At 33.3% G+C, this 27,891-nt stretch overlaps 1 protein-coding gene and 1 long non-coding RNA gene across 6 annotated transcripts in view; one reads left to right on the plus strand and one right to left on the minus strand.

Moving 5' to 3' along the window:
• Positions 1-27,891, plus strand: part of LOC127710315 (uncharacterized) — a 644,133-nt gene that overhangs the window by 23,572 nt on the left and 592,670 nt on the right. For all 5 annotated transcript variants that reach the window (XR_007986108.1, XM_052216116.1, XM_052216114.1 and 2 more), the window contains exon 3: positions 27,402-27,591. Coding sequence is in view for 4 of the 5 variants with exons in the window: in XM_052216116.1 (XP_052072076.1) it covers positions 27,402-27,591 (190 nt within the window). In the remaining variant the exon portion in view is untranslated. The remainder of the gene's footprint in view (positions 1-27,401; positions 27,592-27,891) is intronic.
• Positions 1,589-10,859, minus strand: LOC127710321 (uncharacterized). The gene is made up of 3 exons (XR_007986127.1): positions 10,782-10,859; positions 5,624-5,705; positions 1,589-1,698 (listed from the first exon to the last, which is right to left on the minus strand). It is a non-coding gene; the product is annotated as an uncharacterized LOC127710321 (long non-coding RNA).

Consider the following 27,891-nt stretch of genomic DNA (forward strand, 5'->3'; position numbering starts at 1 on the left):
AGTTGTATAAGCATTGGCATATCTCATTTCCATGGAGATTATTTGGCTCCGCCCCCTTAGTCATGGTCTATAGACTTTGAAAATTTTGCTAAGTTTACATGTATTAGTTTGTGATTAGGTCAGTTCAAGGGGAACCATTAGTGGTAGGCCAATGTTAATTGGTGTTCAGTTGTATAAGCATTAGCACATCTCATTTCCATGGAGAATATTTGGCCCCGCCCCCTCAGTCATGGTCTATTTACTTTGAAACTTTTGCTTAGTTTACATGTATTAGTTTGTGATTAGATCAGTTTAAGATGAACTGCTAAGGTTAAGTCAATGATATTTGGTATGCAATTTTATTGGCATTTGCAAGTATCGTTTCCATGGGGATTATATAGCCCCACCCCCTCTTCATAGTTCATTGACTTTGAAACTTTTACATAGTTTACAAATTAATGTTTGTCATTAGGTTTGTTTAAAGGGAACGACTTACGATAATTGTCAATGGTATTTGGTATGCAGTTGTATTAGCATTGGTACATCTCATTTCCATGGAGATTGTTTAGCCATGTACCTCAGTCATGGTTCATTGACTTTGAATATTTGCATAACTTACATGTTAAAGTATTGCTATTTTAATTTCAACATTTGCATAATCAAAATTACAAAAAGGCGCGACATATCTCTGTGATAACAGTTTATGTTCTTTCTGTATATAATTGTTATTTCCATATCAACTCTGTTTTGTTTCTGCATACCTATTTAGAACAGGAATCCAGGTTGGTCCTAGAAAATTTCCCGTAAATCATATTATGGCAAAATCCTAGGTGCTTTATTCATAGGATTTTCACCACATGCCCTGTTGAAATTAATTACCTTGTCTCTTTTAAATACAATAACAATATGTATAAGAAATTTAAGAAAAATTTTCATAACAGCAATGAAGTGAAAATAGAGTTGTATGCTTTAAATTATTTTATCACCTTGCACTTTGCCCTCATGAAAAAATGGTGTCTGAATTCTGTCTGACAAGTATTCTTAATTTTTCTTATTTTTTTCTGAATAATGTCTGAATGGCTATAATAATTTACATTTATGCAAATGTCTGAATTTTTGCTGGATTTCGGACTTTTAAGGAAAAATTCAGAATTTTCATACGAACATTCAGACAAAAATCAGAATAGCATTCAGACACAAATCAGAATAATGTAAGAATAAATTAAGACATTATTCAGAATGAATTCAGAAAAATTCTGAACTTAATCAGAAAGATTAAGAAATAATCAGACAACATTCAGAAACATCCAGACAACATTCAGAAATATCCAGACAACATTCAGATGGATTCAGACAGATTCAGAAGGATTCAGATATATTCAAAAAACATTCAGAATGATTCAAAATGTGGATATCCATACAAAACTTTGAAACTTATACAACAGAAATTCCCATAAAAACCTAAAAAGAAGTTCTTGAAGTCGAATGAAAATCAATGTGCTTACACATTGATGATGGTCAAATATCCACAGCCTCTAAACAATAATAAAAAAATCCAAATTTTCAGGAAGTTTGTAAATTAATAGTTTCAATAACATAAAATTCAAACTTTAAATTTTCGATTCAATTTTATTATCTGATATGGATCTGTGATTCCCTGGTCTGTTCTTTTCCTGCCTCTCTGAGTCTCCAGCTCTCTTTTCTTTATGAGTAAATTCCCTTCAAAATAGAATGGATCATTTGACATACAAATTATATCAAGTAGGTGCAGTTATCTTATACCTGAGTAAATAAAAAACAAGCATATGTCTTGTCTGCCCAGGGACAATAACTAAAATTCCACAAATTCTTGTTTGAACTGTTAGTAATTCTCTATAATATTTCTTTCTATTTCCCTAAATCCAACTCTTGACATTGATGATGTAAGCCATTGATATACATTTTATAAAAATCTGGCATGAATTGTACATATGAGTGCTATTTTCTATATTAAATTAACATTTCTAAAAGACTTAACTCCTTTCATGCCTGTTAAAATAATTCATAACCTCTGATATTTCGACTTGTCCCATATATTGCTTATACAAATTTCACAATAAATTTTATTATTCTCCTACAATGCAAGTTGAGATTGCTTACAATTTCAATTTTTTACCTAATTTATATTTGCAACAGGAAAAACTCATTTAAAAATAGTTTGTTTTTAACTGATTTTTACACTTGTCAGGGCATTGCAATAAAATTTTGATTTATGTATTTCATTAAAATATGGTTTGAATTGCACACACGAAAATCCCCCTTTTTTAATGGAAAAAAAAAACAAACACACAAACTCAAAATCTATAAAAAACCGAAAGGGAGCTAATGTCAATAGATATTAATAATTCACCAAAGTTTCATGCCAATTGGTTCAAGTTATTGTCTGACATGTTGTCAACGGACGGACAGACGGACAACGGTATACCGTAATACATCCCATAAATGGGCTTATAAAAATAGGGTAGGTAGGTAGGCAATTTCATTTAATTTTACTAACATTTTTTATGCAGGTTTATCTGGTTACTACTAGGGAATCAGTCTTACTTTATCAGTGCTTGTTTCTAAATGGCATAAATGTGTTAGGGTTACAGTCCCCCCGTAAATGTTTGAAATTGAAACTAGAGGCTCTAAAGAGCCTGTGTCGCTCACCTTGGTCTATGTGCATATTAAACAATGGACACAGATGGATTCATGACAAAATTGTGTTTTGGTGATGGTGATGAGTTTGTAGATCTTACTTTACTGAACATTCTTGCTCCTTACTATTATCTCTATCTATAATGAACTTGGCCCAGTAGTTACAGTGGAAAATATTTTGTAAAAATTTACAAAAATTTACAAAATTTATGAAAATTGTAAAAAATTGACTATAAAGGGCAATAACTCCTTAAGGGGTCAATTGACAATTTTGGTCATGTTGACTTATTTGTAGATCTAACTTTGCTGTACATTATTGCTGTGTACAGTTTATCTCTATCTATAATAATATTCAAGATAATAACCAAAAGCTGCAAAATTTTCTTAAAATTACCAATTCAGGGGCAGCAACCCAACAACATGTTGCCTGATTGGTCTGAAAATTTCAGGGCAGATAGATCTTGACCTAATGAACAATTTTATACCATCAGATTTGCTCTAAATGCTTTGGTTTCAGAGATATGAGCCAAAAACTGCATTTTACCCTATGTATTATTTTTTTGCCATGTCGGCCATCTTGGTTTGCGGGCAGGGTCATCGGACACATTTTTAAACTAGATACCCTAATGATGATTGTGGACAATTTTGGTTAAATTTGTCTTAGTAGTTTCAGAGGAGAAGATTTTTGTAAAAGATTACAAAAATTTACGAAAAATGGTTAAAAATTGACTATAAAGGGCAATAACTCCTTAAGGGGTCAACTGACCATTTTGGTCAAGTTGACTTATTTGTAGATCATACTTTGCTGAACATTATTGCTGTTTACAGTTTATCTCTATCTATAATAATATTCAAGATAATAACCAAAAACGGCAAAATTTCCTTAAAATTACCAATTCAGGGGCAGCAACCCAACAACGGGTTGTCCGATTCATCTGAAAATTTCAGGGCAGATAGATCTTGACCTGATAAACAATTTTACCCCATGTCAGATTTGCTCTAAATGCTTTGGTTTCAGAGATATAAGCCAAAATCTACATTTTACCCCTATGTTCTATTTTTAGCCATGGCGGCCATCTTGGTTGGTTGGCAGGGTCATCGGACACATTTTTTAAACTAGATACCCCAATGATGATTGTGGCCAAGTTTGGTCAAATTTGGCCCAGTAGTTTCAGAGGAGAAGATTTTTGTAAAAGTTTACGGACGACGGACGCAAAGTGATGAGAAAAGCTCACTTGACCTTTCAGGTCAGGTGAGCTAAAAATTAACATTGAAAGTTATATAGGGTCAAGGTGTGCATCTTATTGATGTACGGTTAATACAGAAGAGCATGTATAGACGGTAGCACCTCTGTTTATTGTTGTAAAATCTATGTTGCATTCAAAACGTTTTTGATTATTTGTGTTTTTGGGTTCCTGTTTCTTTGACATTTACGTTACTGTTTAGACAAAATAATTGTTTTTTGGATTATCAATTATGAATTCAAGTTAGAAAAGTAAATAGGTCAATCATAAACTGTGATCATTACAAGTAGCATAACCATTTTTAGTGTAAATATATAGTTAGAAATTAATTTTCACAAAGTTTTCATTGTTTGACAAGTACTATTTTCATAGAGCTTACGGCAGATTCCATATAAGAAATTGAAATGTCTGTCAAAATGAATAAATAAATAAAAATAATAATCACTGTTATTTTAAAGATAATCTGTGGATGTTTTGAGGAATAATGATGTTAGAAGAAATTATAAAAATAATTTTTGGATATGATTGTTTCCGTTTAAAGTAGAAATGATTAAAACAAGTTGAAAAAATGCAAAAATTTTGACAGAATTAACTCCCATTTTTTTACACAATGTTTATGTGTTGCAATGCTTTATGTTGACACTTGTATACTGGTATTTACTAGTGTAGTCTGGTTATTCAAACATCCCTGTTCCCAAATTTGTTACTTTTTTTAGTCAAAAACATCTGTGATATATTTCTTTTCAATTTCAAATATCTTGCTCTATAGCTCAGTGTCTGTCAATAAATCTTATGTCAGGAACATCGCTGTAAAAACTTTCAAAATCATTGTAGGTTCCAATATATGCCAGTTAAAACTGCAAGTCATGCTGTGCATAAGAAAAAACACATGTTGATTCTTTCATTTAACTTTATTCAAGCAATAGTTTTAACTTATATGTTTCCTACATAAGATCTGTCAAACTTTTTTTCTTATGTCTGAAACATTTGAATGTGCTAACAGTTAAAGTTCTTTGACCTGTAGTGAAATCTTGTTTGATGTTAGGCTGCAGTATTTTCCAGGAGTTTTAAAAATGACTTTCAACTAGGATTTGATTTCCAATGTCAGTCAAAAAAAACAAATATATATTGTCTGTCAAAATATCTTATGTATGAAAAATCTTATGTCAGAATCAAGTCTGTCAAAATCTTATGTCAGAAACTCAATTTGTCTGTCAAATCTTATGTCAGAAATAATAAAGTCTGTCAAATCTTATGTCAGAAAAAATAAAGTCTGTCAAATCTTATGTCAGAAATAATAAAGTCTGTCAAATCTTATGTAAGAAAAAATAAAGTCTGTCAAATCTTATGTCAGAAACAATAAAGTCTGTCAAATCTTATGTAAGAAACAATAAAGTCTGTCAAATCTTATGTCAGAAACATAATATTTAAGGCTTCGTTTATTTAAAAAGGATGATGCTCATAATTTTTTTTTTGGTCAAATTGTCTTTATCTTTATTAGTAAAGCATGTATTCAAAAACAGAAGTTCATTGCTTATGATTTTTGCCTAACGTGCTTATGGGAGTTGTTATACTTTCTTATATGGAATCTGCCTTACGCTATATGATTTTGGCACTAAATATACTGATCGACTATGCCAAGGTGAAAAATCAAATATTTGTATATTCTTATAAATTGTAAGGTTGCTGTGATTTATTTTGTGTCTCTTCTGTGTCATTCTTACCTCAAAACAATTGGTGTTTTTCCACATTATCATAAACGCAATGATGCAGACCATCTTTCATCTAACTTCAAATGGCCCAGTTCTTTTAAAAGAAGTGAATATTGTTTTTTATTGGTATAAATATTGATTTTGTTATCAGTCAATTAAAACCATACTAAATATTACTTTTAAACACATGCACATTTAAGCTACAACAATCTGTTCAATACCTATGTACTCTATATAAAATAGTATGTGTGGTTCTAGTTACATCTAAAAAAAAAGTTAGGGTAGGTATTTAATAGCCTACAATAATTGTACCATATTCTATGTGCCTGTACCAAGTCAGGAGCCTGTAATTGAGTGGTTGTTGTGCTGTTTGTCATATTTGTTTTTCTTTTAATGTTTTGCATAGTTTGTTCGAATGTTGTGCCATAACACCACTGTCACGGTTGGTGCGTTCAAATTTAGTTTAACTCCTCCACATTCTATATGTGCCTGTCCAAAGTCAGGAGCCTGTAGTTCAGTGGTTGTTGTTGTTTCATGTACTGTCAATTATTTCTTGTTTTCGTTAATTGTTTTGTAATAAATTGGACTTTTAATTTTCTCAATTGAATTGTTTCATATTTTTCTTGTCAGGACCAATTATACATGTAGCCGTCCAATAAATGGTATAGGTTTGCCTCATAGTTAAATAGTGACATGAAAATTTTACAGGAACCTTTGTGATGTCCAGTTATGGTGGACAAATAGCTATTAGTTGTATGGTCCACACACAAGTCACAAAAATAAGAAAATTAGGAAATGCATAATGATATACTTGTATTTAGTCTTAGATGCATGATTTTTTTTATTAGTTTTTAGTGGCTTTGAACTAGCTGTCAGTAACTTCAAGTACTCTCAGATCAGTACTTAGTGTCTTTTTGTTGTTGGGATATACAAGTACCCGGCCACGTCCACTCTGTGTTTTGTTAGATGTATTTTATTTGTATCCATCTCATGAGTTAAGCGCCTTTTTCAACTGATTTTTATAGTTCGTTCTTATGTTGTACTGTTACACCACTGTCCCAGGTTAGGAGGGGGGAGGGATCCCGCTAACATGTTTAACCCTGCCACATTATGTATGTATGTGCCTTTCCCAAGTCAGGAGCCTGTAATTCAGTGGTTGTCGTTTGTTGATGGGTAACATATTTGTTTTTCTTTCTCTTTTTGTACATAAATTAGGCCGTTTGTTTTCTCATTTGAATTGTTTTACATTTGTCATTTTGGGGCCTTTTATAGCTGACTATGTGGTATGGGTTTTTCTCATTGTTGAAGGCCGTACAGTGACCTATAGTTGTTAATTTCCGTGTCATTTGGTCTCTTTTTTATATACACCTTATCACTATTCCCGCCTGACCCGAGAATCTGTCCCGCTTTAACTATTGACCTCATACAACAATCACTTTTCCATTGTGGCATCAGATATTTTGTATTATGACGTCAAAATTTAATGGGAACCTGTGTGATGTCCAGTAATGGCCGACAAATAGTGATAAGGTGTATTGTAATTTGTAATTAAAATACTGTAAATTCAGAAATTATTGCGTGCATTTATTATTGAGATATTGTCATTTTCGACTAAAGCGTGATTTTAGATTTTGCGATATTGAGACAAATCATGTTTACTTCATATACAAAATTTCAAAATCATTAATGTGAGTTTAAATTATTGCGATTACAACCCTGTCGCCTTTTTCGCAATAATAAAAACATTGCATTAATTTCTGAATTTACAGTAACACTTTTTGTGAAATCTTTATTAAAAATCAGTAATTGTCAGACATTGACTATTATTCCTTACTTTGATGTCATTTGGTCTCCAGTAGCAGTGGAGAATTGTCTCATTGGCAATCAAACCAGATCTTATTTTTATATTGACATTATTGTATATTGTATGGTAAGTCATTTCATTGCTTTTCTGTGACACCTTGCTTCCTCCCAGCAAGACTAAACATAGCCTTAAAACTAAAAGACCTCATAATGATTTGGACTATGTTTACCCATATCATATTACATGTTGTTTTGAATTTTGCATTGAATAAATATGGTATAATCTGACTGTATAAGGGTACAACCATTTAATATTCTGTTACAGGGGGAGGCAAAAGAGTTCATAAGCACAGAAATTTGTGAATTACAAACCGAATGTGAACTTGTATGGGCTGAAATAAACATCACAGGTACTAAAAAGATCATTATTGGTACTTATTATCGACCTCCCTCTGATGACGGAACATCTCTAGAAAATTTAAACATATCATTAAATAGAATTAAAAATACTTCAACATCGAATATATGGGTTGGAGGCGACTTTAACTTGGGCCATATTGACTGGTCTATACCATCTGTAGTTACAGGCAAACCTGAACCAACATTGCATCAACAATTACTAGACATTATAAATGATCACAACTTACATCAAGTGACAGATAAAGCTACACGTAAAGATAGAATTCTAGATCTTTTCTTTACTACAAACCCAACAAATATAAACAAAATTACAACATTACCACCAGTTGGTCAAGCAGATCATGACATAGTTTATATTGAAATAGATACATGGCTCAAAAGAGTAAGGGAAGTACCCAGAAAAATTCTTAAATTTGATAAGGCTAACTGGGATAATATCAAGTCTGATTTAGAAAATACTCTAATAACATTAGATAAAGACTATAAAACAAGTAATGTCGACACATTATGGAACACCTTTAAAGTGGACCTTGTAACATCAATTGAAAATAATGTACCTCATAAAATGTTAACATATAAACATAGACTACCTTGGGTGACAAACAAATTACGAAAACTTATTAACAACAAAAATAAAGCATATAGCAAGAGAAAGAAAAATCCAGAAAAATTCAAAAAACTTAAAAAGCAAGTACAGAAAGAACTACGTACAGGCTACTGGAACTACATAGAAAAAATAATCTGTGACTTACCTGTAAATGATGCTGACCAACATATGACACCAAATGCAAAACCCAAAAATTTATTTAGCTATATTAAAAGCACAAGAACAGATAGCACAGGTATTGCACCTTTAAAAAAGGACGGTATACTAATCACTGAAACAGAAGAAAAAGCAAACATCTTAAACCATCAATTTCAGTCCGTCTTTACAAATGAATCTAACACAAATATCCCAGACAAAGGTACTAGCCCACATCTTGAAATGCCACAAATATCTATTGGCAAAACAGGAGTCACAAAATTACTATCAAATCTTAACCCCCACAAAGCATGTGGACCTGACAATATAAACGGTAGAGTATTAAAAGAATTAAAAGAGCAAGTGTCACCAATACTTACATTAATATTCAGTAAGTCATTAGAGTCGGGGGAAACACCTAAAGATTGGAAGCATGCCAACGTTGCTCCAGCATTTAAAAAAGGGGAAAAATATAAACCTGTAAATTACAGACCCATATCATTAACATGTATATGCTGTAAGATCATGGAACATATCATCACAAGTAACATAATGTCACATTCAGAACAAAACAACATTTTATATAATCTACAACATGGCTTCAGAAAAAACCGATCTTGTGAATCACAATTAATTGACTTCATTCAAGAACTATCATCTAGTAATAATAGTAACATTCAAATTGACCTTATCATTATGGACTTTGCTAAAGCGTTTGATAAAGTTCCTCACCAACGATTACTTTACAAACTTCAATACTATGGTATAAGGAAAAATACACTTAAATGGATCCAAGCTTTTTTATCCGATAGAACACAAACAGTTGTAATAAATGGTATTTCTTCTACATCAGTGCCAGTAACATCTGGAGTCCCACAGGGTACTGTACTGGGCCCCATATTATTTCTCATTTACATTAATGACTTCTCTGAATATTTAACACATAGCAAATTAAGACTCTTTGCTGATGACAGCATCATATATAGAGAAATCAAATCTCAATCAGACTGTGATAAATTACAAGAAGATCTAAACGCTGCAGCAAAGTGGGAAGCAGATTGGCTTATGGCTTTCCACCCTGATAAATGTACTAAACTCTCAATTTCACATAAAAAGAAACCATATTTACATGATTACATCCTTCATAGTCACATTCTTGAATCTGTTACATCTGCTAAATATCTGGGCGTTACTCTACAATCAAATCTTAAATGGAACCTACATTATGACAACATTATCTCAAACGGCAATAAATCTTTAGGATTCCTTAAAAGAAATTTAAAAATATCAAACACAGACATTAAATCAAGAGCATATCAAGCAATAGTCAGACCTAAATTAGAATACAGCTGCAGTTTATGGGACCCTCACACAAAAGATGCTACCCAAAAAATAGAAATGGTTCAAAGAAGAGCAACTAGGTACATTTGTAACAACTACCATAACACCAGTAGCGTTACAAATATGATGAATAATTTAAAACTACCAACATTAGCTGAACGCCGCCTTAAAACACGTCTTATTATATTTTACAAAGTAATTCACGGCCTCATTGCCATACCATCTGAAATTTTAATACCAACAGACAGTAGAACAAGACAAAACCATCCAAATACTTATAGACATATACGAACCACAAAGGAAACATATAAGTGGTCATTTTTCCCACACACCATCATACAATGGAACATGCTACCTATAGCCACAGTACAGTCAACCACAGTTGACAGTTTCAGAGCACACCTTACACAAGGTGTTCTCTGCCAACTGATTTAAATTTTTGTATATAAATTTTATTTTAATCACTAGTTTTTGTAATATACATGCACAAATTGTCAAATTTGTATATATTTTTTTTTTTTTCTTTGGCATCTACAAGAAAATTAAATTTAAACACGCATGCGCAACAACAAGTAATCTTCAGTATCCTGAAGTTTTGTTGTATAACTGAAGAAGAAGAAGAAGGCAGGATGAATTTTGGAATATTTATTTTGTGATTCCCGATTGTTTTATTTTTTTGTTGTCAAAAAATATATTTTCACACATAAAGTCTTAAATATCCTTTATTTTGGTGGGTAAAATAATTTTTCATTCTGATATCTTTAAGGGCAAGGCAAGATTATTCATTTTCCAAATCCCCTGCTCCCACCCACAATATTAAATGGCCGTTTCCAAATCAAAAAATTGTCAATGGACTCATCATACCCGTTTGGAGACATTGTTCTTAGCCTGTGGTGGATAGTTCATTCATGCATTAGTTGTATGTGCGGTTGGATTGACACTGACAGTTAACAAATTGTAGTCAATTTTCTGGGCAAGTTGAAAACCATCTTCTGAATGGCAGACGTCATCTTTTCCTATGATTATGAAGCTGTTTTATATATACAAAGGTTCTTGTTTATCTGTTCTGCAGCGTTCTTTCGTCGTCTGCGTCACAAGTTCTAGATCTCAGCAGTGTTTTAACATGAAAACCGACTCCGGATCATTTTCCGGATTATAATCTGTTACGCTGACCGATAAGTTCTATTAAATCGTAGGCAGAGTAAATAAATCGTACAAGGAAATTCGTACCTTATTTCTGAATCTAATATGGAAAGTTAATTAACCGACGTTAAATACGTTTATAATGTATTTACTGGGACTATTAAACTAACTGTTATTGTAATAGTCCCAGGTATTTACCACAGTCGTATTTACGTAGGAAGTTATACAATTGGACAGGAAAAACGGTTTTTTTTTAGGCATTTATCATAAAAACAATTAACCTGCTAACCGAGTCCCTGTGAGAAAAACGTCCTGGAGTCCGAACATAAAATCTGGTTGGGTACCAAATCGTTAGTATAGGCTGTCCCTGTTTGAACTGATCTATACATTATAAACGTATTTAACGTCGGTTAATTAACTTTCCATCCACTTTATAATAATGGCAACTTCATCATATTTTCCCTACTGGAGCCTCAACGATAATTGATTCCTGTCAATCAAGTAAACATTTAACCCGATATCTAAATTTCCCACCAATGTTACCTCGTGCAGTCGACACGCTTTTGTATTTCGATGTCAGTTATGTTTAACATTTCTATTTTGTAAGCGATGTCAAGTTCCAATGCTCAAGTAGTTGATTGTATAATTTATGCAATAAACAAATCGTTTAAAAAACGAAATTTTTGTAAGCGATGTCAAGTTAGTTGATTGCATAATTTCTGCAATAAATATTACCTTTTAAAAACGGAATTGACTTTTACTCAGTAGATCAATGATTTAATCTTTTTTGGAATTTTCAAACTTGTCGGTGAAAAAAAACAATGAATAAGGGCGATCTGAATCTGATGAAAACTGTTTGTTATTCACCCAACGTTTTATATTTGTTGAATTTATTGAAAACAAAACATTGCTGATGAAAGCAGTGCCGAAATTTAGGATGGAATTTGAAAAAAAAAGAGTTTTGAGTAAAAAAAGACACGATGAGCAACTTGGCAAAAAAAAGGCAGGATGAAAATTTATATAAAAAAGTCAGGATAAAAAATGGCAGGACTGATTAGAGCGAAAAAAAGAAGACAGGACAGAGATTACAACTAAATAAAATGCAGGACAACATTTTTCATCTTAGCCCCCACCCCCACCCCTAAAAATCAAATGGTAACTCCCGAAGTGGACGTATGTTTTTGACAAACAACAATGCACTTTTATTCTGACAGTAGCAAAAGTGCGAGACACATGGTTTCATAGAAACCATTTACATTTTTTTTTAATATAAAAAACATTCCAGACATCAGTATTTAATTTTTATTAACACTCGTCAACGAATATTCCATATTATCTTTTTTCCTCTTGTCTGTAATTGTCTGAAAACATTTTACATCGTTAAGCTATTCTTTCGTTTGAGTACGTCATCTGTTTTGACCTCGAAAGAGTATCAAAATAATGGGGGGTCTTCGGCTCTCCATATATATACTGTACCGCTTTCAACGGGTATCTTTCAATTAGATCAGATCCAAATTGTATATATGTGATAATCTGGGAACTATGTTCCTGGTGATAACTAAGAAATAAATGAATGAAGATGAATGGGGTTTGTAATACCAGCAACACCTCTGTACCTAAAATGGGTCACTTCTTAGGAATTTCGAATATATCAATGGGGTCCTATTTCACGGAGCAACATGTTTGCAATCAACTGATATAATTGCTAAGAACGACATTTCTCTTTGTTTCATTTACAAAATGGTATTCCTTTTATTGGGGGTCTCATTCGGGGGGGGGGGGGGGGGGGGTCTGATCCCGGATCCGGCTTATTGTTTAGTGAGAATCCCGTATCCCGCCTCTCGTTGCCATAATAGTGCATGTAATTTCCCATTTTCACGCTTAATTATTTGACTTTCACGTGTCGCGCTTAAAACAAATCGGCCAATCCCGTGTTACGCTTAGACCCCAATGAGACCCACTTTATTCAGTTATACTTGATATTTTTGCACATTGAAAATTTCGTTATACACGGGAATACAGAAAAGATAATTCTTACAGTTTTGTCTGTCCTTGAAGAAACCAAAAATCGAGACATAGGTATATGCTGTTTCCGGCATCGGCGGCGGCAGTGGCTTTGAACAACGTATTACAAGTTAATTTGTGACTGTGAAACTTTTGCTTAGTTTACATGTATTAGTTTGATAAGGTCAGGTTATGGGGAACTACTAGAGGTAGGTCAATGATATTTGGTATGCAGTTAAACTAGCATTGGTGCATCTCATTTCCATGGAAATTATTTGACCCTGCACCCTCTGTCATGGTCTACTGACTTTGACACTTTTGCTAAGTCTTCATGTATTAGTTTGTGATTAGGTCAGTTTTTGGGGAACCACTAGTTGAACTAGCATAATAAATACATCCTCATTTCCATTGAGATTATTTGACCCTACCCCCTCAGTCATGGTCTATAGATTTTGAAACTTTTGCTTAGTTTAGAACTGTATTAGTTTATGATAAGGTCAGTTAATGCATGGGGAACGTATTGTGATATGTCATTGCTATTTGGTATGCAGTTTAACTGGCATTGGTACATCTCATTTCCATGGAGATTATCTGACCCTGCTCTATCTGTCATGGTCTATTGATAATTGGTATGCATATGTATTAGCATTGGCACATTTCATTTCCATGGAGATTGTTTGGCCCTGTAGCTTCAGTCATGGTTCATTGACTTTGAATATTTTGTTAAACTATTACTATTTTGATTTCAACATTTACATTTTAGTGTCAACATAACAAAAAGGTTAGTCATCTCTGTGTCAACAATTTATTAAACATAGTTCTGACACATTAAGAAAAATTAAGACATTTTTCAGAAGTTCTGAATTTGTCTGAATCATATTCTTACTGATACAGACAGATTCTTAATTCGTCTTACCTTCTTGAACATAATTCTGACACTTTCAGAACAATTCAGACATTTTTAGAAGTTCTGAATTTGTCTGAATAAAATTCTTATTGATTCAGAAATATTCAGCAAAAATTCAGAATAGAAATATCGGGATTCAGAAAAATTCAGACATCATTTATCATGTAAGACAATTTCAGAAAAAATTCAGACATTTTCAGACAAATTCAGACAATATTCAGAATTTTTTTTTCATGAGGGTGATGACTTGACTGGTTTTCTACAGCAGTTGGTTAAAATTTCTGACCAGTTGAACAGTTTTGTTTGATAAAACAAATAGTGATTGGGTCACAATTTTGAATGAACTGCAATACAAATATAGGTGGAGAGCAAAACTTAGTCAAGTCGCAGTAAATGATTTACTAAGTTATTCTGCAGGGTGGAGTATTACTTTTGTCTTGGCACATTGAGCAATGTTGAGTATAAAATGTCTAGTGTAGAGTATGGAGTTCAACTTTCCTTTTTAGCTCACCTGGCTCAAAGGCCTAGTGAGCTTTTCTCATCACTTGACATCCGTCGTCGTTGTTTTTGTCTTCGTCTGTTAATGTTTACAAAAATCTTCTACTCTGAAACCACTGGGCCAAACTTAATCAAACTTAGCCACAATCATCATTGGGGTAGCTTGTTTAAAAAGTGAGTCTGATGACCAAGCCTGCCAACGAAGATGGCCAACAATAGAACATAGGGGTTAAATGCTAGTTTTGCTTTTTATCTTAAAAAATGCTATAAATAGAGAAATTCTGACAGGAGCAAAAATAATCAAAATAATGAGCTCTAACTGTTGTTCATGTATGTCAAAACTGACAGACAACTTCTTATAGTAGTTATTGCTCTTGAATGCAATTTTTCCATTTAAAATTTTTATGCCCCCATCAGGGCAGAGGGGGCATTAATTTTTACCCTTGTCCTTCTGTCCGTCAGTCCGTCCGTACATACGTCCGAACGTCCCAAAGTTGGTTTCAATTCTCTAACTTTAGTTTGCCTCAACCAAATGTTATGAAACTTATACACAATGCTTATTACCACAAAACACAGATCAAGTTTGAATTTTGGTGGCGTCACTATAACCGTTCTAGAGTTATGCCCCTTTACAAATGGAAAAATTGCTGAATTTTTTGTTTCTGTAAATTAAGTTAGCCTCAACCAAATGTTATGAGACTTATACACAATACTTATTACCACAAAACTCAGATGAAGTACAAATTTGGGTAGCGTCACTTTTACCATTCTTCAGTTATGTCCCTTTATAACTTTGTATGAATTTTATGATATGCAAGGGTGGGCATCATCTGTGTCCCATGGACACATTCCCCTTTTATTTTCCCCCTATTATCTCGAAAATTATAAAAGATACACAGACACTTTATACAGATAAAATGAACAGCAAGACAAGATCAGCAAATAAGTCAAACATAACCAAAATTGTTAGATGACTCCTAATTAGAGTTATTGCTCTTTGATAACGATTCTACCAAATTTTTGCAATTTTGCCTAAACTTATTTTATATCTTAAAAACTATAACGTTAAAAAGCAAAAATTATCAGCACAATAAGATAGATCTACAAGTAAGTCAACACTTTTTTAGCTCACCTGACCTGAAAGGTCAAGTGAGCTTTTCTCATCACTTCGCGTCCGTCGTCCGTCGTCCTGCGTCCGTCGTCTGTTGTCTGTCGTCCGTAAACTTTTACAAAAATCTTCTCCTCTGAAACTACTGGGCCAAATTTAACCAAACTTGTCCACAATCATCATTAGGGTATCTTGTTTAAAAAATGTGTCCGATGACCCCGCCCGTGAACCAAGATGGCAGACATGGCTAAAAAATAGTACATAGGGTAAAATGCAGTTTTTGGCTCATATCTCTGAAACCAAAGCATTTAGAGCAAATCTGATGGTATAAAATTGTTCATTAGGTCAAGATCTATCTGCCCTGAAATTTTCTTACCAATCAGGGAACCCGTTGTTGGGTTGCTGCCCCTGAATTGGTAATTTTAAGGAAATTTTGCTGTTTTTGGTTATTATCTTGAATATTATTATAGTTAGAGATAAACTGTAAACAGCAATAATGTTCAGCAAAGTAAGATCTACAAATAAGTCAACTTGACCAAAATTGTCAGTTGACCCCTTAAGGAGTTATTGCCCTTTATAGTCAATTTTTAACCATTTTTCGTAAATTTTTGTAATTTTTTACAAAAATCTTCTCCTCTGAAACTACTAAGACAAATTTAACCAAACTTGTCCACAATCTTCATTAGGGTATCTTGTTTAAAAAATGTGTCTGATAACCCCGCCCGCCAACCAAGATGGCCGACATGGCTAAAAAATAGTACATAGGGTAAAATGCAGTTTTTGGCTCATATCTCTGAAACCAAAGCATTTAGAGCAAATCTGACATGGGGGTAAAATTGTTCATTAGGTCAAGATCTATCTGCTCTGAAATTTTCAGACCAATCAGGCAACACATTGTTGGGTTGCTGCCCCTGAATTGGTAATTTTTTAGAAAATTTTGCAGCTTTTGGTTATTATCTTGAATATTATTATAGATAGAGATAAACTGTAAACAGCAATAATGTACAGCAAAGTTAGATCTACAAATAAGGCAACATGACCAAAATTGTCAATTGACCCCTTAAGGAGTTATTGCCCTTTATAGTCAATTTTTTACAATTTTCATAAATTTTGTTAATTTTCCACTGTATCTACCGACCAAGTTCATTATAGATAGAGATAATAGTAAGGAGCAAGAATGTTCAGTAAAGTAAGATCTACAAACACATCACCATCACCAAAACACATCACCATCACCAAAACACAATTTTGTCATGAATCCATCTGTGTCCTTTGTTTAATATGCACATAGACCAAGGTGAGCGACACAGGCTCTTTAGAGCCTCTAGTTGTAAAAGTTGAAAGACGATTTTCCACATTTTTTTCCCATTTTTGCCTATTTTCTTGAAAACTGTAATAGATAGATAGAAACTTTTAATAGCACAAAAAATGAACAAAATCTAAAATTTGAATGGTGGGTGTACATCAATGAGACAGCAACTAAACAACAAAAATAATCAACAGTCACATGGAGAACAGCATACAGATGGAAATAAACAATTAATTTCCCCATAGGCGACAATGATAGCCTTTTTCGAGATACAGACTTTAGAAAGTTGATTTATTTAACGAAACCTTGCTAAAATTAAAGAAAAGTTATTAGGACAGTATTTTTTGGTCCAAAAAATATAGGTTTGCGTTGCTTTTTTTAGCGTAATTTGTACTTATCTCCCATGCCTATCAATTTTGCACTTGAAAATATGTGTCTCATCCTAGCGTTGAAAAGACATCTCAGTTCCGTTAGGGCATAGGAAAATAATTTATTTGGCCTTTGGTATAATACAGAATGCATGAAGTCTCTAATAATAAAAAATAACGGGTGCACATATCAACCAATCAGGATTAGCTATACTCTTAATTCTGAATACGATGTTATGCTCATAAAATCTAATGGTTTATTGTAACTTACAGTCTTCAAGCCAGGTGTCTATACAATATATATATCAAGCTCTAAATATGCCAGAGTCTATCAAACTAAAAGTGGTGAATAGATTAAACAGTCACAATCATCAACACCCCATTCTCCAAGTTATAAAACGATTACCATGATTACTGTGCTTATCCTAAAGGCTTTGTCCTTCCCTTTTACCAATTGCTTAAATGCTTTACCAAAATTACAGTTTGAATTTGAACTGGTAAAACATTTTACCTCATTGCTAATGAAAGGTTGTTCATGTTGTTAATATGAAGCAAGTGAAGTGTAATAAAAAATTATACTCCATACCATCTTTTAATTAAGATATGTCATTGATATTCTATTGAAATATTTCTTTACAAGTACATCAATTGTAAAGGCATATCAAACATATAGTAATTTTTGAATTGCTGTAATAATGTCCAATTTAAGGCTTACAAGTTATCTATTTTAAATGAATTTTCTTTGAATGATACTAATTTGCCTTCAAATCAATACTTAAAACACGAAGAGAAATACATTTTTTTTCTAAAATATATGTTATCTTAAAATTTTAATGGGAGCAAAGAGTACAATAATAACTAATTCATGTCAAAATTTTTAATTCATAGATATCAGATTATGTACTGGGCTAGTCTGGAATCTTATTGACATTATTATTTTTCTTCACATATATTTTGATGAATAAGAAATAATTCATGGAAGCTGAGACTACTATAACAGTAGTAGTCTCAAATGGAAGCCATAGATTTGTTGGAAATTTACACATGGCCTGGGTGGTGATATTTGAATTTTATCCTGAGCGTTAGTGAATATGCGAATAATGCAACAGAATAGAAAAAAAACCACACCTAACTCAAAACTTCATTTTTTTGCAATATTATCTGAATTTGGAGGGTTAACGCAACGGAAAAAACCTTCAGCTTTGGTGGTTTCATTTGAATGACGTTAATGCGCCAAAATCATGAATGGAATTTCGCAGAATTTTATTTTATTTTGATTTTGTACATTTTTCCAAGCTCTAATGCATTAATTTTTTTTGTTATGCCTCAGAATAGGAATAATGGTTCTGAAGGTTTTTTTTCAATTGCAATTTTTAACACAGCTAAATTGAAATAGCGTTTGCATATAGGTTATGACACATGTGGATTTACGTGGGAGGTATGTTTTAAAAGCCATTATTATGTACATCTCAGAGTCTGCGCTAAGTATAGATATATCGAGAATTTTATCACTGTGTTGTTTACAAAGCGAAAGAAGCACTTCATATTAGAATATATGTTTTAGTTGTCTGTTTAGTAGAAATCTATAAGACATTATAAAAAAAAGTGAGAACACTATAGACATGACAATTAATAGTAAATAGCAATTCAAAAATGACTACCTTACCTTCATATGACTTTACAAAGTAATATATGTTTTTAAAAAATACATTTCAACGACAGACATGACAGATCTATGATGAATTTAAATCTGAAAGGATCGTAAGTATAATTGTTTTTATTACACTGCACTTGCTTCATACTAACAATCTATGTTCACTATCAAGTAGCAATGAGCTAAACTGTTTCACCAGTTGATCAGATTGTAGAGATGAATTCAAACTACTGTAAGTTAAAGGCAAAGCCAGTAATAATATATGGTATAAAATAACCACTGACATGACTGACTTGGGACTAGTTCTTGAAAATAGGTATGGGTTAATTTAGTTTTAAGATTTAAGTTTTGACTCAAAATAATCATATAGTATGTCATGTATGACTATAACAAATATACTAAATAATTTACAAATTATACTGTATTAAAAACTGCTTGCAGTCACAGATAGCATTTTAAAGAACTTAACATACAGACAGAAAGTCTTAATTTCTCTTAAGATATTTATAAATTGTTTAAAAAAATAAAAAAAAGTGTTTTATTTAGTTGTTGCCCTTGTACCTTGGATAGATAAAGTATGTGCAATGCAAGGGACATTTGAACTCTTTTCTTTTATTATGCTATAAGACCATGAAAAAGAAGTTTTAGGAAGTTTTTCTTTTATTTAAATACCTGTGCACTTTTTGGTGGGAGCACGTGTCATTACAAGTGTAACATTTCATTTTGATTTGAATTGTAATTTTGAATGACACATGATTGTTTTAAGCCCATCAAACTCGTGAAACATACACGTAATGTAATTATTATAAGATAATAAATTTTATTAGAATCAAGGCAGCACAATATAAAAAAAAAATTCCATTAAAATACAACACTAAAAGTCTAAATTGTTAACTCAAATGTTACAAGCCTGTTCTAGCCTGGAATTTATATTGTAGACCTAACAACAAAATTATTTTCATTTGCCTGTGTTTAAAGTTATTGCAAATGGCTGATATTTTTGTTCAAGCATATTGTTTTTCTTAAATTGTTTAACATTTCATACCGATATAACATGTTACTTTTATTATTCTTCCCTTAGTTTATTAAGTCTCCCAAACGAAGTTTGGGAAGACTTATTGTTTTTGCTCAGTTATTATTATTATTATTCTTCTTCTTCTTCTGCCGCTTTTAAATTTGAACTTGTCCGCACCCGTTCTCCAAAACCGCTTGTCAGATTAACTTAGGGTTTCACAATATGTTAGACTAACATTTCTAGTGGTGCAATCAGGGTTTTGTTTGTGCAATGGGGTTTATAAAGGGGTACTTTGAGGGGCAAAAAGAAAAGAGGGTTTTACTATAGAACCCTATGGGATTTTATTTTTTTAAATTTTCAAATGATTATAAATTGAAAACCGTTTGTGATAGATACAATCTTTTTAATTGAAAATGTTCTAAATGATAAAGCCCATTAAATGAAATACAGGGTTAGTCCCCAGGGGCCACCCCCACCCCCTGCCATTTAAGAAAGTTCTAATACCTTGTAAGTGGTCAAGATCCCCACCCCTAAACCATATATATTTTGGTTTGTCATACTAAGATGGTTTGAATGATATACAGGGTTAGTCCCCAGGGGTCATCCTGACCCCCTGCCATTTGAGAAAGTTCTAATATCTTGTAAATGGTCGAGATCCCCACCCCTAAACCATACATATTCTGGTTTGTCATGATAAAGCACATCAAATGTAATACAGGGTTAGTCCCCAGGGGTCACCCCCACCCCATGCCATTTAAGAAAGTTCTAATATCTAAGTGGTCAAGATCCCCACCCCTAAACCATATATATTCTGGTTTGTCATGCTAAGATGGTTTGAATGATATACAGGGTTAGTCCCCAGGGGTCATCTCGACCCCCTGCCATTTGAGAAAGTTCTAATATCTTGTAAAGGGTTGAGATCCCCACCCCTAAACCATATATATTCTGGTTTGTCATGATAAAGCACATCAAATGAAATACAGGGTTAGTCCCAAGGGGTCACCCCTTCCCCTGCCATTTAAGAAAGTTCTAATATCTTGTAAAGGGTCGAGATCCCCACCCCTAAACCATATATATTCTGGTTTGTCATGATAAAGCACATCAAATGAAATACAGGGTTAGTCCCCAGGGGTCACCCCCACCCCCTGCCATTTAAGAAAGTTCTAATATCTTGTAAGTGGTCAAGATCCCCACCCCTAAACCATATATATTCTGGTTTGTCATGCTAAGATGGTTTGATTGATATACAGGGTTAGTCCCCAGGGGTCATCATGACCCCCTGCCATTTGAGAAAGTTCTAATATCTTGTAAATGGTTGAGATCCCCACCCCTAAACCATATATATTCCTATTTGTCATGTCTGGAACATTTGAATGACGTATACGGTCAGTCCCCAGGGGTTCCCCCACCCCAACGTTCTAATATCTTGTAAATGGTTGAGATCCCCACCCCTAAACCATATATATTCCTGTTCGTCATGTAACGAACATTTGAATGACGTATAGGGTCAGTCCCCAGGGGTTCCCCCCACCCCCAATGTTCTAGTATCTTGTAAATGGTCGAGATCCCCACCCCTAAACCATATATATTCTGGTTTATCATGCCAAGATGATTTGAATGATATACAGGGTTAGTCCCCAGGTATCACTAATGCATATAACTTTTCTGGACCAAACCAATTTTCACTGGACGTTGCCCAATGTCAGGCGACCCTGGGAATTACGAATTATGGGAGCTTCGTTTGGGAGACTTCGTAACAGCATACTGTTACAATCATTTCTTGTTTATTTTGTATTTACATTGTATCATAGGTCAAATTTATTTGTTCAGTGTATGTTCTCTGGTGTTAATATGTCCTTTGATTGAGTTAAGCTATTTCAGTTGATATTTTATAGTGTGTCTTTCTATGTTGTGATGTTACACTATTGTTTCAGAAAAAGGGTGAAGGTTTGGTACCATTAAAACGTTTAAACCCGCTGCATTTGTTTGCACCTGTCCTAAGTCAGGAATCTGATGTTCAGTAGTTGTCGTTTGTTGATGTGGTTCATAAGTGTTTCTCGTTTCTCGTTTTTAGCTCACCGGGGCCCGAAGGGCCCCATGTGAGCTTATGCCATCACTTGGCGTCCGTTGTCGTCAGTCGTCGTCTGTCCTCGTAAACAATTTCAAAAATCTTCTTCTCTGAAACTACTGGGCCAAATACCTTCAAACTTTAACTAAATGTTCCTTAGGGTATCTTGTTTATAAATTATATCTGAAGTTTTGATCCATCGACAAACATGGCCACCATGGCTAAAAATAGAACATAGGGGTCAAATGCAGTTTTTGGCTTATATCTTAAAAACTAAAGCTTTTAGAGCAAATCTGACGGGGTAAAATTGTTCAATTGGTCAAGATCTATCAGCCTTTAAATTTTCAGACGAATCTAACAACCCATTGTTGGGTTGCTGCCACTAAATTGGTAGTTTCAAGGAAATTTTGCAGTTTTTTGTTATCTTGAATATTATTATAGATAGATATAAACTGTAAACAGCAATAATGTTCAGCAAAGTAAGATCTACAAAAAAGTTAATAAAGACCATAGTTGTCAATTGACCCCTTAAGGAGTTATTGCCCTTTAAAGACAATTTTACACAATTTGTTCATCAAGTTTGCTAACATTTAAAAATCTCCTCCTCTGAAACTACTGGGCCAATTACCTTTAAACTTTAACTAAATGTTCCTTATGGTATCTTGTTTATAATATATATCCGAAGTTTTGATCCATTGACAAACATGGCCGCCATGGCTAAAAATAGAACATAAGGGTCAAATGCAGTTTTTGGCTTATATCTCAAAAACTAAAGCTTTTAGAGCAAATCTGACATGGTGTAAAATTGATCAATTGGTCAAGATCTATCGGCCCTGAAATTATCAGACGAATCGAACAACCCATTGTTGGGTTTCTGCCACCAAATTGGTAGTTTTAACAAAATTTTGCAGTTTTTTGTTATTATCTTGAATATTATTATAGATAGATATAAACTGTAAGCTGCAATAATGTTCAGCAAAGTAAGATCTACAAAAAAGTTGATCTGACCAAAATTGTCAATTGACCCCTTAAGGAGTTATTGCCCTTTAAAGACAATTTTACACAATTTGTTTATCAAGTTTGCTAACATTTAAAAATCTTCTCCTCTGAAATAGAGGTGAGCGATTCCGGCTCTTGAGAGCCTCTTGTTTATATAGATTAGACCGTTGGTTTTCCTGTTTGAATGGTTTTACACTAGTAATTTTTGGGGCCCTTTATAGCTTACTGTTCGGTGTGAGCCAAGGCTCCGTGTTGAAGACCGTACTTTGACCTATATTGGTTTACTTTTATAAATTTTGACTTGGATGGAGAGTTGTCTCATTGGCACTCATACCACATCTTCTTATATCTAATTAAAGAGAACGTACATAATGGACCCATCTTAACCCTCTGTACAATACTGTTCATATAATTGCGATAGGAACTGTTCCTTCTCTTTATCTTGTGTAGAATGATGTGCACATTCATCTATACTTCTTATTTTAATATATGTTGCTGTTTGCCATTAGTTGATATAGAATTTATGCTATTCCTGGTCTTTCAATATTCTGTCTATCCTTTAACGAAAGGGATCTCATGTTACATTATTTTCTCCTCTATTTGTTGCAACAGCATTTATTTTTATTATTAACCAAAATGTAAATGCAAACAACTTAAACATTAAGTCGGCTTAAATTACTGTTCGTTGTTCTAGTATATATATAGTAAGTATTATTTAACCTAGTAGGCTTTTTTGTGAAAATGGGCTATCGAAAATAAAGGTGGACGGCTTAATCCTGTTCTTAAATGGTCTAAAATATGTCCCCAATTAGTCAAAAAATTTTCCCTAAAATGTCCTGCGCCCCTTGTGCCATACCTTAAACAAAATATATTAAAAACAATTGGAACATTTTAGTGATGCTTTAAAATATAAAATATGCTTTTTATTAACTTTGTTACACATCATACAGTAATAATAGTATGTATAAAAAGATCTGAAGGCCATTCATTAACTCTTTCTTCAGTTTATTGGCATAAAGTTAAAATTTTGAAAATGTTTTGGAGATAGTCTAGATGAAAATATTTAGCAATAATTTTTTTCCTCATCCTGATATTAAGCTAACCAGTCCCAAGGGGTAAAATTACCAGCTAATAAAAACCATATTGTCCTCTTTTCTTAACTTAATCACGGCCTCAGTGGTCTCGTGGTAGCATGTTCGCCTCAAGTGTGGGAGGTCTTCAAAGACTTTAAAATTGGTATTTGCTGCTTCTCCTCTAAGCACGCAGCAATAAGGAGTAAGAGCAAAGACTGGTCAGCTTGGAGTCAGAATGATATGTCCAGGTAAGGTTATATGTCTTCCTGCGGACTGTTACTTTGTGAACTAGCACGTTAAAAATCCTGCTCAGCGTGTCGGTGTAATACAAAGCAGGGTTTATATTCATATTACATCATGATTATAATAATAAGAAGATGTGGTATGATTGCCAATGAGACAACATTTCACAAGAGACCAAATGATACAGAAATTGACAACTATAGGTCACGTTCATTAAATAATTACATTAGATGTATGTTTCATTATAATACTTACTGTGGATTCATTATTATTCGTTGCGTACCAATTTTCGTGGGTTTCGTGGGTACAGGTGAACCACGAATTCAAATGTTCAACGAATTACAAAGTTTCTAAAGGCTTTGTATGCAGAAACCACAAAACCACGAAATCAAATATCCACGAAAATGCAAGTTTTCCTCAATCAACGAAAATTGGTACCCACGAAAATAAATGAATCCACAGTATTTTGATTGGCTAACATCAATCTCCCATCATTCTGAAATTAATCTTCATTTCAAAATTAAATGTAACATTCATGATGACATGAGCTTCCACAGTAAAGTGCACAGGTAAATAAAAGAAAAACTTGATAGAAATCATGTTTTCATGATCATAGCACATCATACAAAATTTATTTTGGTCAACGCTTTTACACCCCAATAAAATTACAAAAAGAAGCATTCAATTCTTAAGTAAAACCCATTCCACATAGTCAGCTATAAAAGGCCCCAAAATGACAAATGCAAACAAGGAAAACAAGGAAAACTAACAGCCTAATTTATGTGCAACGAAAAACAAATATGATATAGAGCAACAAAGGACAACCACTAAATTACAGGCCCCTGATTTGGGACAGGCACATACAGAATGTGGTGGGGTCAAAGTAGTTTGAAGGCACGCCAACCCTCCCCTAACTGGGACAGTGGTATAAAAGTACAACTAAAAAACATGTTCTCGTTCTGAATACACATATCAGTTTGCCACTGGATATTAAGCAGCCATTCATCATCATCATCTAAACTAATTTTGGTATTGGTCAAATTTGGGAATGATATTTGATTTTGTTTTGATGAAAGGCATGGTTGCAGAGAATGTTTCTTTGGTCAAGATTTTTATGGCCCCGCAACAAAATTGTTGGACGATATAGTTTTACCCTTATCCCTCATTCCGGAATGTACAGCTATACAGACTTTTTTTTTACATGTCTACACATTTTGAGCTGATTTTTAGTATGTGAGTCTACTATGATGAGCTACAGATTGAGTTTACATTTAGTTCCGCTCTGCTGATTTTTGACAAAATGACAGGCTTTAGACTTAAAATTTCATGAAAATAGCAGTTATACACACTTTTTTCTAAATATCTTCACATCTTGAGCTGATATTTTAGTATTTGAGTCTACTATGATGGGTTATAGATCAAGTTTATGTTTGGTTCTGCTCCTCTGATTTTTGCCTAAATTACTGGCTTTGGACTTTGAAAATTTCATGAAAATAGCAGTTATATATATATATATCAAATATTACATGTATATTTAGCTAATTTTTGGTATGTGAGTCTTCTATGATGAATTACAGATGAGGTTCATGTTTGGTTCCACTTAGCTGATTTTTGTTGAAATTACGGTCTTTGGACTTTTGAAAATTTTGAAAAAATAACAGACTTTTTGTCGCCTTGACGGAGTCAAAAAGCGAGACATAGGTATGCTGTTGTCGGCGTCGGCGGCGGCGTCAACAATGTATAAGTTTGTGATTAGGTCTAGTTCATGGTGAACCACTAGTGGTAGGTCAATGGTATTTGGTATGCAGTTGTATTAGCATTGGCACATCTCATTACCATGGAGATTATTTGGCCCCACCCCCTCAGTCAAGGTCTATTGATTTTGAAACTTTGCTTAGTTTACATGTATTAGTTTATGATTAGGTCAGTTTATGGGGAACCACTAGTGGTAGGTCAATGATATTTGGTATGCAGTTGTATTAGCATTGGCACATCTCATTACCATGGAGATTATTTGGCCCCACCCCCTCAGTCAAGGTCTATTGACTTTGAAACTTTGCTTAGTTTACATGTATTAGTTTGTGATTAGGTCAGTTTAAGGGGAACCATTAGTGGTAGGTCAATGATAATTGGAATGCAGTTGTAGATGCATTAGCACATCTTATTTCCATGGAGAAGATTTGGTCCTTACTTCTCAGTCATGGTCTATTGACTTTGAAACTTTTGCTTAGTTTACATGTATTAGTTTGTGATTAGGTCAGTTCAAGATGAACCACTAATGTTAAGTCAATGATATTGGGTATGCAAATGTATTGGCATTTGCAAGTTTTGTTTCCATGGAGATTATATAACCCCACCCCTAATTATGGTTCATTGACTTTGAAACTTTTACATAGTTTACAAGTTATAATGTTTGTGTTTAGGTTTGTTTAAAGGGAACGACTTATGAAAAGTCAATAGTATTTGGTTTGCAGTTGCATTATCTTTGGCACATCTCATTTCCATGGAGATTGTCATGGTTCATTGACTTTGAATATTTGTATAACTTACATGTTAAAGTATTGTAATTTTAATTTCAACATTTGCATTATCAAAATAACAAAAAGGCGAGACATATCTCTGTGTAATAACAGTTTATTATTATACACCTTCAATTACTGAGCTGATATTTAGTATATGAGTCTTCTATGATGAGTTACAGATCTAGTTTTTTGTTTGGTTTCGCACCACTGATTTTTGCTGAAAAAACACTTCCATTCTCAAATTTCAACTTCTAAAAATGGCTTCAAAGATTTTTTTTGCGAGCGGGGCCATTCATGTTGTTCCAGCACATTTAGTTCAGTTGGCTTTGTTTTTTCTCTTGATGAACAATAATTTTCAACTTAGACATGTTAGATAAAAGGAAAATAACATACAACTGTTCATGACATACAGGAAGACAATTTATTTGTTTGAATTTTCACTAATATTTTCTAAAGTTTAATTTAGATTCACACAAGTTAAAAGTTTGGAATGGAATCATCTTTTGATTTAGAAGTGTGTTGCTATTGTTAGACATAGTACAAACAAACTATTTTCTCTGTTTTCTTTTTCAGGTTACTATATTAACATGTACAAATGGATACGACAGAAAGTGTCCACATTCATCACAGTGGAATTTCACTTCCAGATCTTATGAATGTTCAGACCAAAAAATTTATATATGCTTATTTGATGCAATAAAATCGTATGCTTCAAAAGCTGTATTTACAGCAAGTTGCGGCCCTGAAGACTTATCAAGAGAAGGTAAGATACAAATTAGTGCTATGATAGAGACTGATAATAATGTAATTTTTACATATCCCAACCATGGTGTAAAATGTGTGACAATTATTCTGTGTCTCTATCATACTATCAATTGGCCTTATTTATTTAAATTAGGGCCCTGCATTGAGGATGCCACAGCCCTATTGTTTCCACTTTGTTTGTCTGTCTGTCAAAAATTTTTGTAAGGGCAAATCTTCAAAAGTATAGTTAGAGGAGGCCAATGCAATTTGCACAGTTGTTCCTAATATGTAGATATGCATGTTATATTTTGCTAAAATT

Source organism: Mytilus californianus, unplaced genomic scaffold (genome assembly GCF_021869535.1).
Source record: "Mytilus californianus isolate M0D057914Y unplaced genomic scaffold, xbMytCali1.0.p SCAF_70, whole genome shotgun sequence".
NCBI lineage: Eukaryota > Metazoa > Mollusca > Bivalvia > Mytilida > Mytilidae > Mytilus > Mytilus californianus.